We start from the raw sequence: 12459 nt of genomic DNA on the forward strand, positions 1-12459 counted from the left end.
CACTTTTGTGGGCATTGGTGTATTTAATGAATACTTGGGGCTCGCGCGTGTCAAGGTGAGCAGGTGTCTGGGACATAACGATGCAAAGACACAGGTGTCCTCAAGCTGCTTCAAGTCCGGGGGTGCAGGCGTGCCGTCAGCCAGCCGCGGAAGAGGCGTGCGGTGGGGCTGTCCCGTCTGGGAGCGGGTGACGCCACAGAGATTTGAGGAGGATTGACAAGGGGGGAGCGGGGGAGGGGGCAGCAAAGATCTCCTGGGACCGCAGCCTTGCTCCAGCCGCTCGGGCCCTTCCTGGGGCGATGAGCTGTCCTCCCCTCCAGCCCCGGCACAAGCTGGTCAGCCCCGTAGGGGCCGCTGGGTCCTGGCCAGCGACCAGCCCCGGCTTTAGAAGGACGTGCACGGGATAGATTTGTCCAGATGTGCTCGCTCTGCTTTCGGCAGCTTAGATAACTGGAAACCACAGGGGAGGGAGATGCATTTGCAAAAGCCGTTAGTACCAACGGGCCTTCCCACTGCCAGGCAGATGCTCAGCGTGACCGTGACAAGGCATCTCCTTGACTATTCGACTCTACCCCAGAGCCGGCCTCAGGATCCAGCTTGGGACATACAAGGATATGACTTCACCTCTGCTTCCTTCTGTGACCCAGAACTGCCAGCAGAAGTTTCTGGGTTTTTTAAGTAAATACCTGTCGTCCAGCGCTTCTCCCTGGGGTGTTCGGGTTTCCTGCTGGGGCAGAGTGAGTCCAGGGACACTGCACGTGGGGGGGGCACTGCCCCGTTTGTCCTGCTCTGCCATCACCTTGTCCTCAGAGCCTAGCAATTAGCACCTGCCCAGGAGGCATCCTCCCTGAAAGCTCGCTCCCTGCGATAGGAGAAATGAACAATTACAAGTTAGTTATAGACTGAAAGCCTCTGCAGCCGGTGATGGGAGGGTCGGGCACAGAAGCTGCGTTGACTTTTCCCCTGTGGCTGGAGCGGTGCCGAGAACACAAAAATGAGCACAGACCCCAAATAAGCTTCGTCAAAGTTAATCACCTCGGGTCCCGTGAGCCGGGCTCCCCTCACAGCGGGAATAACGCTTCTACAGCCAAGGCCCGCCCTGTAACTGACGACTCATTCTTCCAGTCACTTTTATTAACGCTGGGAGTGTGTTTGTGCTGTTCGTTTTACTTTCTGAAACCCTTCCAAGCACATCACCGGTTGGCGGGTGTGAAATGGGAGGGATTCCCCGGGGGGGAACTGAGAGAGGAGTGCGCACCATCCCTAGGCGACCTGGTATCGTGTGCAGAGCCCCCAGATCGCCGGCTGTGTGGGCTGGCAGGAGGAGAGTGGAGCTCCGGGCCGCAGAGCGGGGGACCCCTCCGGTTTGGGTCCCAGGAGCTACCCGCTGCTGCTTGGCATCTCACCGTGCGTGGGCCCCTTCCACGGCCCACTGGAAGATTGCTGTCAATCTACTTCCATGTTAAGTACACCAGGAGAACTCACCCTTCCAAGGAGCCGACAGGTGTCTGTTCAAAGACTTAATCGCCCTTTGGCTCAGGGGTTTTGTAAATCCGGATACTGGGGTTGGAGCAGCTCACGGTGGGGTCACCAGTGGAAGCAGAGCTCTGCACCTCGTGGACCAGACGCCCCAGATCCGCCCACGGCATGCTGCAGTCATTGAAATTCTTCGTGTTCCTCCTCCTGTCCTGCCGTCACTCTGCATCTGGATCTGCGTCATTTCTGCGTTGCTATTTCAGGAATCATCTCTAACGGTGCCCTTTGCCTGATTGGAGCATGTTGATTTTGAAATGCCCGGAGCCAAAAGTGCTGGCAGAAAACAGACGTTAGGTCTGTGACCCCGAACTAGAATCAGTCTTCTCTTCATTATCTCTTCAGTTGCTATTTTTATTTTGCTCCCTCTCTCCTTCCCTAGTCACCTGAAGGCCTTTTAGGTATAAGTAGAATTCCGATGCACCTGCAAAGAGCATCCCAGCCTGTACATGTGCGACGTGAAATCCGTTCCAGCGTTGCTACAACTTGCAACTTGAGATCCTCATCCTGAGATCCTGGGACAAATGCCATGACTTAAAGTGATGCCTGGCGAACTTGGTCATGAGATCCCACTTTCTTTCCATCAGTGTGGGGTACATTGTTCCAGAGGCTCAGAAAGGGGAATCTCGGTCAGAACTCCGCTGCATCTCGTCAAGCTCAAAGTCCACAAAATGGATCTGCCTGTTCGTTCTCCATTTCACCCCCTGCACAGCAGCGGACATTACAGAATGAGAAGCAAGGTCACCTTTCCCTAAATCCTCAAACCCACTCCTAGGTTTGGACACCTGGAAAGAAAGAAAAAACACGTATAAGAATAACACATATTAGCACTTTCCAAAATGTTTATCCAGTAACAGGAAGACATTGACAGGCCTCTAAGACTGCAGCAAACACAAGGGTGTATCCAAAGGGCAGGGTGACCAAACACCCCGGGTGGCCTACACAGCTCTTTGCTGCCCACTTGAAACCAGGATGAAACCACAGCAACCGCCGGAGACAGAGAGGGTGGAGGTCTGGGGGCCGGTGGGCAGATTACGCTCACAGGCTCTGTCTCTGCAGGGACCAGTGTCGGGGTGAAGAGGGGTCTTCGAGAGGACTTCCTGCTGCCCTCCTGCAAGCCTTGGGAAGCTTTCTTCCACGCTGTCCCTCGGGTCAGTCAGGCTCTCCGTAGCTGATGCATAGGCTTACAGAGGCGGTTTGGAAAATGCAAGGAAACACAGACATGTGCTTGCACACATTGCCATGTGAAGCCAGAGGTTGTACACGCTGCACACCGGGTTCTGGGACTGGGTGGGCGTCTGGAGTTGGGATTCTACACGGGGCAGGGTGGGGCAAGCGTGAGCCGAGCACCGTCCTGGGCGGGGAACCCCGGGTACCACGTCCTCTCTTGCTTCCCGAGTCATCACTAGATACCTCAGTTAAAAGGGTGCAATGCTCTCCACCCAAACCAAGTCCACAGCAGCTCACGGCCAGGGGACAGTCTGATTCCGACGAACTCTTCTCCTTATGGCTGAGGACTTGGAAGTCAGGGGCTGCGTCTCCTCCCAAGGGGTCAGCCTCCCAGCCAGGACCAGTGAGCTGCAGTCAATGGAGGCAAGTAGAAGGATCGGCCTGGGAGTTGGGGTGGGGAGAGGAACTGAAATGTATGAGCTTCAGCCTTCAGATGCAAAATGTCTCTCATTTGCATGAAATGACAAGCAGTTCTGTGTGTGTGTGTGTGTGTGTGTGTGTGTGTGTGTGTGTGTGTGTGTGTGTATTGAGATACAGTTGACATATAACATTATGTTAGGTTCACGGTTTGCAAGGCAGAAATAGAGATACAGATGTAGAGAACAAACATGGACATCAAGGGGGGAAAGCGGGCGGTGGGATGAACTGGGAGATTGGGATTGACATGTATACACTAATAGGTATAAAATAGATAACTAATAAGAACTGCTGTATAAATAAATTAATTAAATTTTAGAAAAAGAGACAGCGTGGGCTGTAAAAAACAAAAAACAACCCCCCCTAAAAAAACTTGGTCATTTGTAAGCTAAACAACAAATAAACTGTTTGAAAAAGAAAAATTAAAAGTAAAAAAATAAATTAAAAAACCATCACGTTAGGTTCAAGTGTACAACATAATGATTTGATCTTTGCATTGTGAAGTGATCACCCCAATAAGTCTACTTAAAATCTATCACCGCACACTTATAAGAGGTTTTTTTCCTGTGAACTTGCAGCACGGTCTTACGAACTGTAGCCACCAGGCTGTCCCGTGCATCCCCAGGACTTATTTATTTTATAACCGAAAATTTGCACCTTTCGATCCTCTTCCTTTCATTGGGTCCATTTCAGCCCCTCCAACCCCCCTCCCCAAACTCTCCCAAGCCCCACCCCACCTCTGGCAGCCACACGTGTGTTTTTATAATGGAAATCTCTCCTGTAAACAAATCCCCCCTCGACGTAGAAGCAGGAGTCCTGCTGCGGTGGAGATTCCCCTGTCCCTCCCCCTTCTCTGGGAAGTTACAGGAGGACTCGTGAAGGCAGAGGGATGAGGATGTGATTTTTACTGGATCAGGACAGATATTTATTTAATAACCCAGCTCAAATATCGCTGGTGGGAGGGGAGAGCTGAGCCCTGCAGGCCAGGCTGGGCAGCATTTGAATCGGGGTGCTGAGCTCACCCCTGCTTATTAGACTTCCCCTGAGAAGTGCATGCATCAGGGAGGTGCATTCCCTCCCTACTGGTGTGTCCGCGTGGAAGGCATCCTCCTATCTGGAAAGGGTTTATAGAGTAACTCAATTCGTAATGACATCTCTTCACCCAGGGCAGGAAATGACCGAATAATGCTGCACTGAATTAACTCGTTTTTTTCTCCTCCGGTGGCTCCCAAGTGCACTGCGCCCCCACCCAGCTCCACATGTGTGCCTGCAGCCGCGGCTGCTCTGAGCCCTGGGAGGGAGCCCAGCGGCCACCGGTCAGTGCAGCTGTTTGACGGCGCCTTCTGGAAGGGTGTGCTCCGGGCGGGGTCTCCCCTGGGATGGGAAGAGTCTGGAGACCCAGGCCCTCGTCCCGTCTGCTCCTTCGTCGCCCTTGACCCTGGAGGGAGTCTTACCTAATCTTAGCCTATTTCCTCGTCTGGAAACTCGGGTGACAAAATCTGCTTTACTGTGTTATTGAAAGATTGAGAGCGGATCTCCACAAGTCACTGGCTCCATTTCCAGACTCCCCCGACCGGGGGGGGGGGGGGGGGGGGGCGCGTCCTGAGTCCAGACCTGGTGAAACAGGAGCTCCAAAAAGTGCCTGAGCCTGGTGTTTCCAGCCGGGAAACAGTCCTGGATCAGGACCCCTTCCAGCAGAAGGGTCCTTGCTGGGCCTGCGAGGCTTGGAACAGTGCACGTGAGGGTGTGGCCTCTGCATCCCACCAAAGGCAGCGCCACATGTGGCCAGTTCTCTGGCTGGTGCTCGGCAGGCCCTTAAAGTGCACAAAAATGTGTAACTAAACCCAAGAGCCTGACGCAGCCCCTCGACTTGAGCAGAGGGGTCTGGACGCCCAAATTTGGTGGCAGCCGGAGTAGGTGCCCCAGGGAGGTGCACAGGCATTGGGGCGTGGGTGAGGAAGGACCTGGATGGGGTCTGTGTCCCCGCAGAGCAGGGTCCCGGGTGCTGGCTCCGAGATCGCCGGTGTGGGAAGCACTTGCCAAGGAGCAGGACTCTTCCTGCTGTTACCTGGGGGTGGGGCAGGGCATAGCTGTCCTGTCAGATTTTACTTGAAGAAGAAGATTCTACTGCCCAAAAGAGGTTGAAAACCATTGCCCTAAAATCAAGAATACTTAGATGTCCCCAGCCCCTTTTCCCTCGAGCTATGGCTTTTATGTCTCTGTATAAACTATGTAACTATATTCTATGTTGTATACAACAGACGTCATATTTTATGTGTGTTACTGAACGTGTCAGAGCTCTGGGAGGGGCTGCCGTGTGCTAGCACCTGATTGGCAGGTGGCACAGATGGGTTTCCCGCCCGCATTCTCCCTGCTGGCCCTCAGCGCCCTGTCTTGCTGTCCATGCAGAAGCTGTACAGGAAGGAGATCAAGCCGCCCTTCAAGCCGGCGGTGGGCAGGCCAGAGGACACCTTCCACTTCGACCCCGAGTTCACGGCGAGGACGCCCACAGGTGTGTGCAGGCAGGGAGAGGGGGGCGGGCCTGTGTGTCTTTCGCATGGCGGGTCCTCCAGCCTGGCCAGGTAGGGACAGGCATCCAGGAGCCAGAGAGCGCCATGTTCAAGGGCCCTTCCATGGGATATAGTCCTCAGTCCTCTTGTTCCTCTGCTCGTAGTAAAGGCTTAACGTGATAGAGCTACTTATCAGTTAGCCCCCAGGTAACACCCAGCTGGGAAATTTCCCAGGTGTTCTGTATCCCCCGCCCCCCTCATGCTGCCTCTTGGCCTAAGTTGTCAATCCAGTGACCACCTGTCAGAGGGACACACCCGGGCAAGCTCGAGAAAAGAACCTCAAGGCAATGAGAATCTCTTGTTTAATTAGGGAGGTTTTCTGGGAAGAGGGAGCCTGTCTCTTAAGTCTGTTAATGTGTGGACTATTGTTCTTATTCATACAAAGAACAAACACCTGTTTGAAAAGTTGCATCAGCTGCTGTACCTCGGCACGGCAGATGGACTTGTGTATTTAGCCTCTATGACACGTCTTAAATTACTCCTAAGGTCTACCAAATTCAATCAGAGCTGGTCAGCTCCCTTTAAAATTTGTCATTTTGTGATATGAATAAATTAATATTAACCTTTTTTAGATATGGTAATTGTCCTAGTCTACCCAGGCGGCCATAACAAAATACCACAGGCTGGACAGCTTCAACTAGAGAAGTTTATCTTGGTTTCCCGTGAGAGCTCTCTTCTGGGCTTGCAGACGGCCTCCTTCTCTTTGTGTCTTCACATGGCCTTACTTTGTGCTCAAGGAGAAGGAGAGAGAAGTCCCTGGTGTCCCTTCTTCTTATAAAGACATCAGTCTTGCTGAATCAGAGTCCCACCCTCATCACCTCATTTAACCTTAACTACCCTCCGCAAGACTCCTTCTCCAAATATTGCCACATTGGGCTTCAACACGTGAATTTTGTGGGGCACGGTTCAGTTCATCCCAGTGAAGGTATGGTGATTTTGTCTAAAAAACAAATTAACATGCCCCTTCTGGAGATATGGGTGGGAAAAGTTCAGCCAGTTGGTAGCTCTTGGGGCTGTGTGATGTGCCCATGGGGGGTTCCCATGCTTTTCTCACTGTTATTGCATCTGAAATTTTCTGTGATTAAAAAAGGATCATGAGAAACAAATAGATGGTCAGATAGAAAATATCAAGTAGATAAAGTTGCAACAGAGAATCCACTGGGCTCCCTCTGGTTTAAGCTGTTGGTGAGAGCCTGTGTCCCACATGCCGGGGGCGGGCACATTAGGGGTGTGAGCTCTGTGCAAACACAGAGGGTTGGGGGCATCCATGGGGCCGCTGGTGGTCCCAGGGCATCTCCTGACCCACGCAGCAGGGGCTCCAGGACCAAGAAAGAAGCAAATTCTGGGGGCTATCAATGAAGGAGTCAGGACGCAGACGCCCACTCATTTCTTTCGGGTCCTCGTGCAGCCCCCAGATAAAACTAAGACTGTCCTCAGGGACAGAGCTAGGGTGATGCCTGCTGTCACAGTCTGGGGTAATCGCTGCTGCGAGATGTACCGTGGCTGCCGAGAAGGTGGAGGACATCTAGGTCTGTCCTCTTTAGTAGAGACGGTCCAATGTTTCTCCAGTTCTCAACGGCCTCAGAAAGTTCTTGGGTGTTGGGGTCAGTCCTTCATGTTGACGAAATTGACCACTTCACAGAATCAGATTACTTTTTAGCTTCAGAGTTTGGAAAGACGGGGAAGGATTGGGGATTCCATCCCGGGTGTGCCCGCAGCTCACCTGAGCAGGTCGCTTTCTTTCTCCTCCTGTGGTTTACCTGAACGTAAAGGAACACAGAAACGATTAACCCTGACAAAGGACACTGCCTGTGACCACCACCCACACGACCTCCAGGTCCGTAATGAAATGTGCACTGTTTCACCGAGGGTTTCCGTCATTCGGACTCTGTGCTTAAAATACTGAAATAAAGACCACGTTTGTGCTGCCTAGCAAGAAAATGCTCATAGAGCCAACTCGAAATTATTCGCCTTTACATGCTTTTTGTGTTATCCGTGAAGAATTTAAACACCGACCTAGTCGGCCTTTGTGATTAGCAGGCTTTTTTTTTTTAGCACCTCATGAACCTTTTGTGCACAGAGAATTCAAATTTATTTTATTATTAGCCGAAGGAAAATGTTAATTAGACACCATGCATTTTAATGACGTCCAGAAATGGCTTTTTTACTCCTTACTATTTGGATTTCTCCAATCAATTGTACTTAAAGTCAACTTATTGCAGGACACAGTTTGCCTTTGAGGAGGTAGTCACTGAAGTGCCGAGACACAGAAAAATCCTTCTCTCTATATATTTATAAGAGAGTAGAATTTTCTAAGCACATGAGCTGAGCGCACGGCTCTTAAAGGGCAGCAGAGGTGACGTGATTCTGAAACAGCGGGTAACCCACATCCTGCGTTAGGCTCGGATGCTGCACTGTTGGAATTTTTTGTAGTGGCCTTGAAGTCTTTCTTTTTTAACTTAAACCGATGCTGAAGCTGGTGGATATTCCCTGAAGACACACCAGCTGCCCATCAGAGCCTGCCGACCGATGGGAGATGCCACTCTAGGATTTAAAGACCCAGAAACGTATTGCACAAGTCGGAAATCACTCCTAGGATCAACGAAGGTTGACTGTACTCACCTTTAAATTTCCTTTCATCCAGCTCACATCTTTGCTCTTCTCTTCGTACCGAGCTAAGAATCGGCGTTCCCTAGCCACTTATAAAGCGTGTTAAATGCCGTTGATACCACCTACCACGTGGTCACCATCTAGCTACACGGACCCAGTGTTGGCTGTGACAGCCTCTCGTGAAGTACGTGTGAACCTCAGCTGATCTCTTGGTCTGAACAGCCCGAGCTGAGCACACAGAGAGGCAGCCCAAGCACAGAAGGCATGGCCCTGGGCCTCACGCCTCCTTGGTGGTTGAAAGTCCTTGCTTATTTGATCTACAGACTTCCCATTCACTAGGGAAGGTGTATCAGTTCAAGTTCACCGGACGGTGCCTCTCCACCACGCGCACACTCCCAGGTGCTGTAACTGAGCCTCCACGCACTCGGCCCTCAACCTTTGCACAGCTCACACTAGTTCCTGGGTCGGGCTCCAGTTCTTCCATCTAAAACCCGCGCCTCAGGGCTTGACGGTGGCTGAATCGACGCTACAGCCCAGTGCTTGGTGCAGACCTAGGGCAGGACACGGTAGCCTGGGGGATTTTTAATTGCAGGCAGATCTCAAAGCCAGGGTTCTCTGCAGGGCAAAGCAAGGCAAAGCGCAAAGCCAGCCCGGGAGCAAAGCCCAGCATCTTCAGAGCACACTTGCTGCCTCTGCTGTCTTGCGGTGCATCATTTCCAAATTCTACAAATGACTCAGCCGAGCCTTGTGCTTTTTAATTAAGCTTCTCTAGCCCCGCAGCTTATTTCCAAACACAGTCAGCTCTGATCTCATTAACTCCGGGGTGACTCTGGAGCTCTTTGCGAGGTAACAGGTACGGGGCTGAGACCCGAGTCCTCTCCCTCGTGGTCCAGGATGCTGAAGGTGCGGTGGGCCAGGCACGTGAAGCCCCCTGTCACCTGGCAAGGTCTTCCTGGAAGAGCCGTGTGGGCCACCGGGTCGGCCGCTTATCTGCAGGGAGAGATCCCACATCACGCAGCTCGTGGTGCAGCTCCCGGGTGTGGAAGGAGCGCCCCAGTCGCCTTTCCCTCAAAATAAAATGCTCAGGAATAAAACCCACATTCTCTGCAACAGCTCACCCCTCCAAGCCCCCAGCCACCTGCTGCACCATGGAAGCTTTAGTGTATAGTTTCCACATCAAAGTGAAGTATCGAGACCAAGTAAAAAGGTAGAAAGTAGAAAAGCAAACACCCGCTCCTATGGCCTTTCCAGTCCCACTCGCCAGAGTTTTCCACATAATATGGATTTAAATCTTACATATGTACATTGTAAGAAAAATTTAAATCCACATTATATACTTTGTGTATTATTATAGATTTATATATATATAAAATGCCTAAGTGATAGAATTTATGTTATCACACTGTTATATATTGCTTATGAGTTTATTGTAATGTGTTTTAGTACATACATAGCTGATTTCACTTTGTTCTACAGCAGAAACTAACACACCATTGTAAAGCAATTATACTCCAATGAAGATGTTTAAAAAAAGTTTTAAAAAATTAAAAAAATTTTTCCTACAGTGTGTACGTTCTACAGCTTGTTTTCTCTTTTTTGACTCGCCAGACTCTTGTGTCAGTTCACACAGCCGTGTCTCATCCCGGCTATCGTAGTCTTAACTAGCGTTACCTGCACCCATGCACGTTGTCGGTCTTGTGCATGGTTTCCTCAGTGGTGAATATTTAGGTTGTCTCCAGTTTTTGTTTGTTTGTTTGTTTTGCTATTACAAATATTGCTAAGACAAACATTTTCTTTTTTTCTCTTTCTTTAGCGTTTTTAAAGATCACATTTTGTTTGTTTTTAAATTTTATTGACATATAGTTGATTTACAATGTTGTGTTAATTTCTGCTGTACAGCAAAGTTACTCAGCTATACATATATTCTTTTTCATGTTCTTTTCCATCATGGTTTATCACAGGATATTGAATATAGTTCCCTGTGCTCTACAGTAGGACCTTGTTGTTTATCCATTCTACGTATTATAGTTTGCATCTGCCGACCCCAAACTCCCAGTAATTCTGTTCCCCACTCCGCCTTCCCCTTGGCAACCGTAAGTCTGTTCTCTATGTCTGTGAGTCTGTTTCTGTTGTGTAGATAGGTTCATTTGTGTTGTATTTTAGATTCCGCATATAGGTGATATCACATGGTATCTGTCTTTCTCTTTCTGACTTACTTCGCTTAGTATGATAATCTCTAGGTCCACCGTGTAGCTGCAAATGGCACTATTTTATTCTTTTTAAAGGCTGAGTAATATGCCATTGTATCAGTATATATCTACACCAAGACAAACATTTTCTACATTTATTTCTAAGCACTTTTGAAAGTAATTCTGTCAGATAAGTTCATAAAAGTCTAGTTGCTCTTCAAAAGACAGGTGTATTTTATACTTTGGTAGATAACTCCTCTTCTACCTTGCAAAGATTATGCCAGCTTAGGCTCCCACCTACCACCGCACTGTCCAGCCCCAGCCAAACCTACATGCAACTGGTTACTTTACATTTTGCTGATTTGTTAGGCAAGGTGTTACCCCGGTTAAATGTGTACGTGCCCCCATTAGAGGGACTGAGCACCTTCTCAGGTAGGAGAGCAGTCGGTATCTGAGTCCTGCCCCCATTTTTCTTCTGGGCATGTTCCTTTTTTCTCATTGATCTCTGGGAGCTCTTTGCATAGTAGAGAGTTTGGTCCCTTGTCTGTTGTATATGATGCAAATATTTTCTCTCCACCAATCTTTTATCCTTTTGTTTTCCTTAATGATAAACTTGAACTGAGCCGCATCTCAACAGCAGTCAAGCCTTCAAACAAATCGACAGAGCTTAGAGGGGTCACGATTGAAGGGCTTCCTGAGGGTCCCCGGGAGCAGAGCACCCTGCGTGCTGCCCTCGAGCCCCTCAGGCCTGGGGCAGGGGGACAGAAGAGTCACCGATGCCCGGGCCTGCGTCCCTGTGCCCGGTTCCTGCTGACCTGAGAAACTCAGAGGGTGGCCTCCTCTGGCCCGGGAGTGACAGCTCACCCCGAGGTTGCTGGTGGCTCTGGGCTCAGTCCGGAGTGCGCAGGGCAGAGGGTTGCCACTGAGAATGAATGTCTAGTAAGTGAGGACCAATGATTCCCTCAAGTTTTTGTTCTGGGTATTCTTGCCGGGTATCAAACCACTGGCACCACCCAGAATAAAGTGTGGTTTCATATGGTTCAGCCTGTCTGATCTCCGTTTTACCCCATTCTCTCACTCACCACATACACACAACTCACACCTGACACACACCAAACACACGTGCGCACACACCTGACACATACACACATCTGACACACATACCCCTCACACCTGACACACACATCTGACACACACCTCACGCCTGACACACACACCTCACACCTGACAAACACACGTGTGCACGCACCCGACACACACACACACCGAACACACATGCGTGCGCAACCTGACACACACACACACACACCTCACACCTGACACACTTGACATGCACACACACATGCACACGTGCGCACACACCTGGCACACACACGCCTCACGCCTTGCACACACATGCACGCACACACACGCACACATCACACACCCACAGGGTTACCTCACCGCGTCGTGGCTGTTGACTCTCTGGTTGTTCCCTGCAGACTCACCTGGCGTCCCCCCCAGTGCCAACGCTCATCACCTGTTTAGAGGATTCAGTTTTGTGGCCTCCAGCTTGGCGCAGGAGCCCTCGCAGCAAGATCTGCACAAAGCCGCGGTTCACCCCATCGTGCAGGTAATCAGCCCCCCGTGGTGCAGGGCGTCCCGTAGAGCCCGACTCCGCTCGCCCCCAGCAGGTTGGGGCAAGGAGGTGGCCGCACTGAGGCGACCCATGGACCGAGAGCTGTCTCAGCCGAGTTGGGGTGCACTTCCTTCACGAACTCCTCCCCCCGCCTCCCCGGGGTCATCGAGATGGTGATCTGAGCCGTGCTTCACGTTCGTCCTCAAGACAGAAAGAGTCCTGAGAAGGATGTCATCGTGGTGTGGCTGTGCCTGGAGCCCCAGCAGGGCTCATGCTTGGGGGTCTCTGCTGT

The 12459-nt window shown here is 50.8% G+C and overlaps 1 protein-coding gene across 8 annotated transcripts in view; it reads left to right on the plus strand.

Annotated features, from left to right (window-relative positions):
• Positions 1 to 12459, plus strand: part of RPS6KA2 (ribosomal protein S6 kinase A2) — a 356893-nt gene that overhangs the window by 318939 nt on the left and 25495 nt on the right. For all 8 annotated transcript variants that reach the window (XM_032650885.1, XM_032650889.1, XM_032650891.1 and 5 more), the window contains 2 exons: positions 5590 to 5692; positions 12031 to 12161. In XM_032650885.1, the coding sequence (XP_032506776.1) occupies positions 5590 to 5692; positions 12031 to 12161 (234 nt within the window). The remainder of the gene's footprint in view (positions 1 to 5589; positions 5693 to 12030; positions 12162 to 12459) is intronic.

Source organism: Phocoena sinus, chromosome 12 (genome assembly GCF_008692025.1).
Source record: "Phocoena sinus isolate mPhoSin1 chromosome 12, mPhoSin1.pri, whole genome shotgun sequence".
In the NCBI taxonomy this organism is placed as follows: Eukaryota; Metazoa; Chordata; class Mammalia; order Artiodactyla; family Phocoenidae; genus Phocoena; species Phocoena sinus.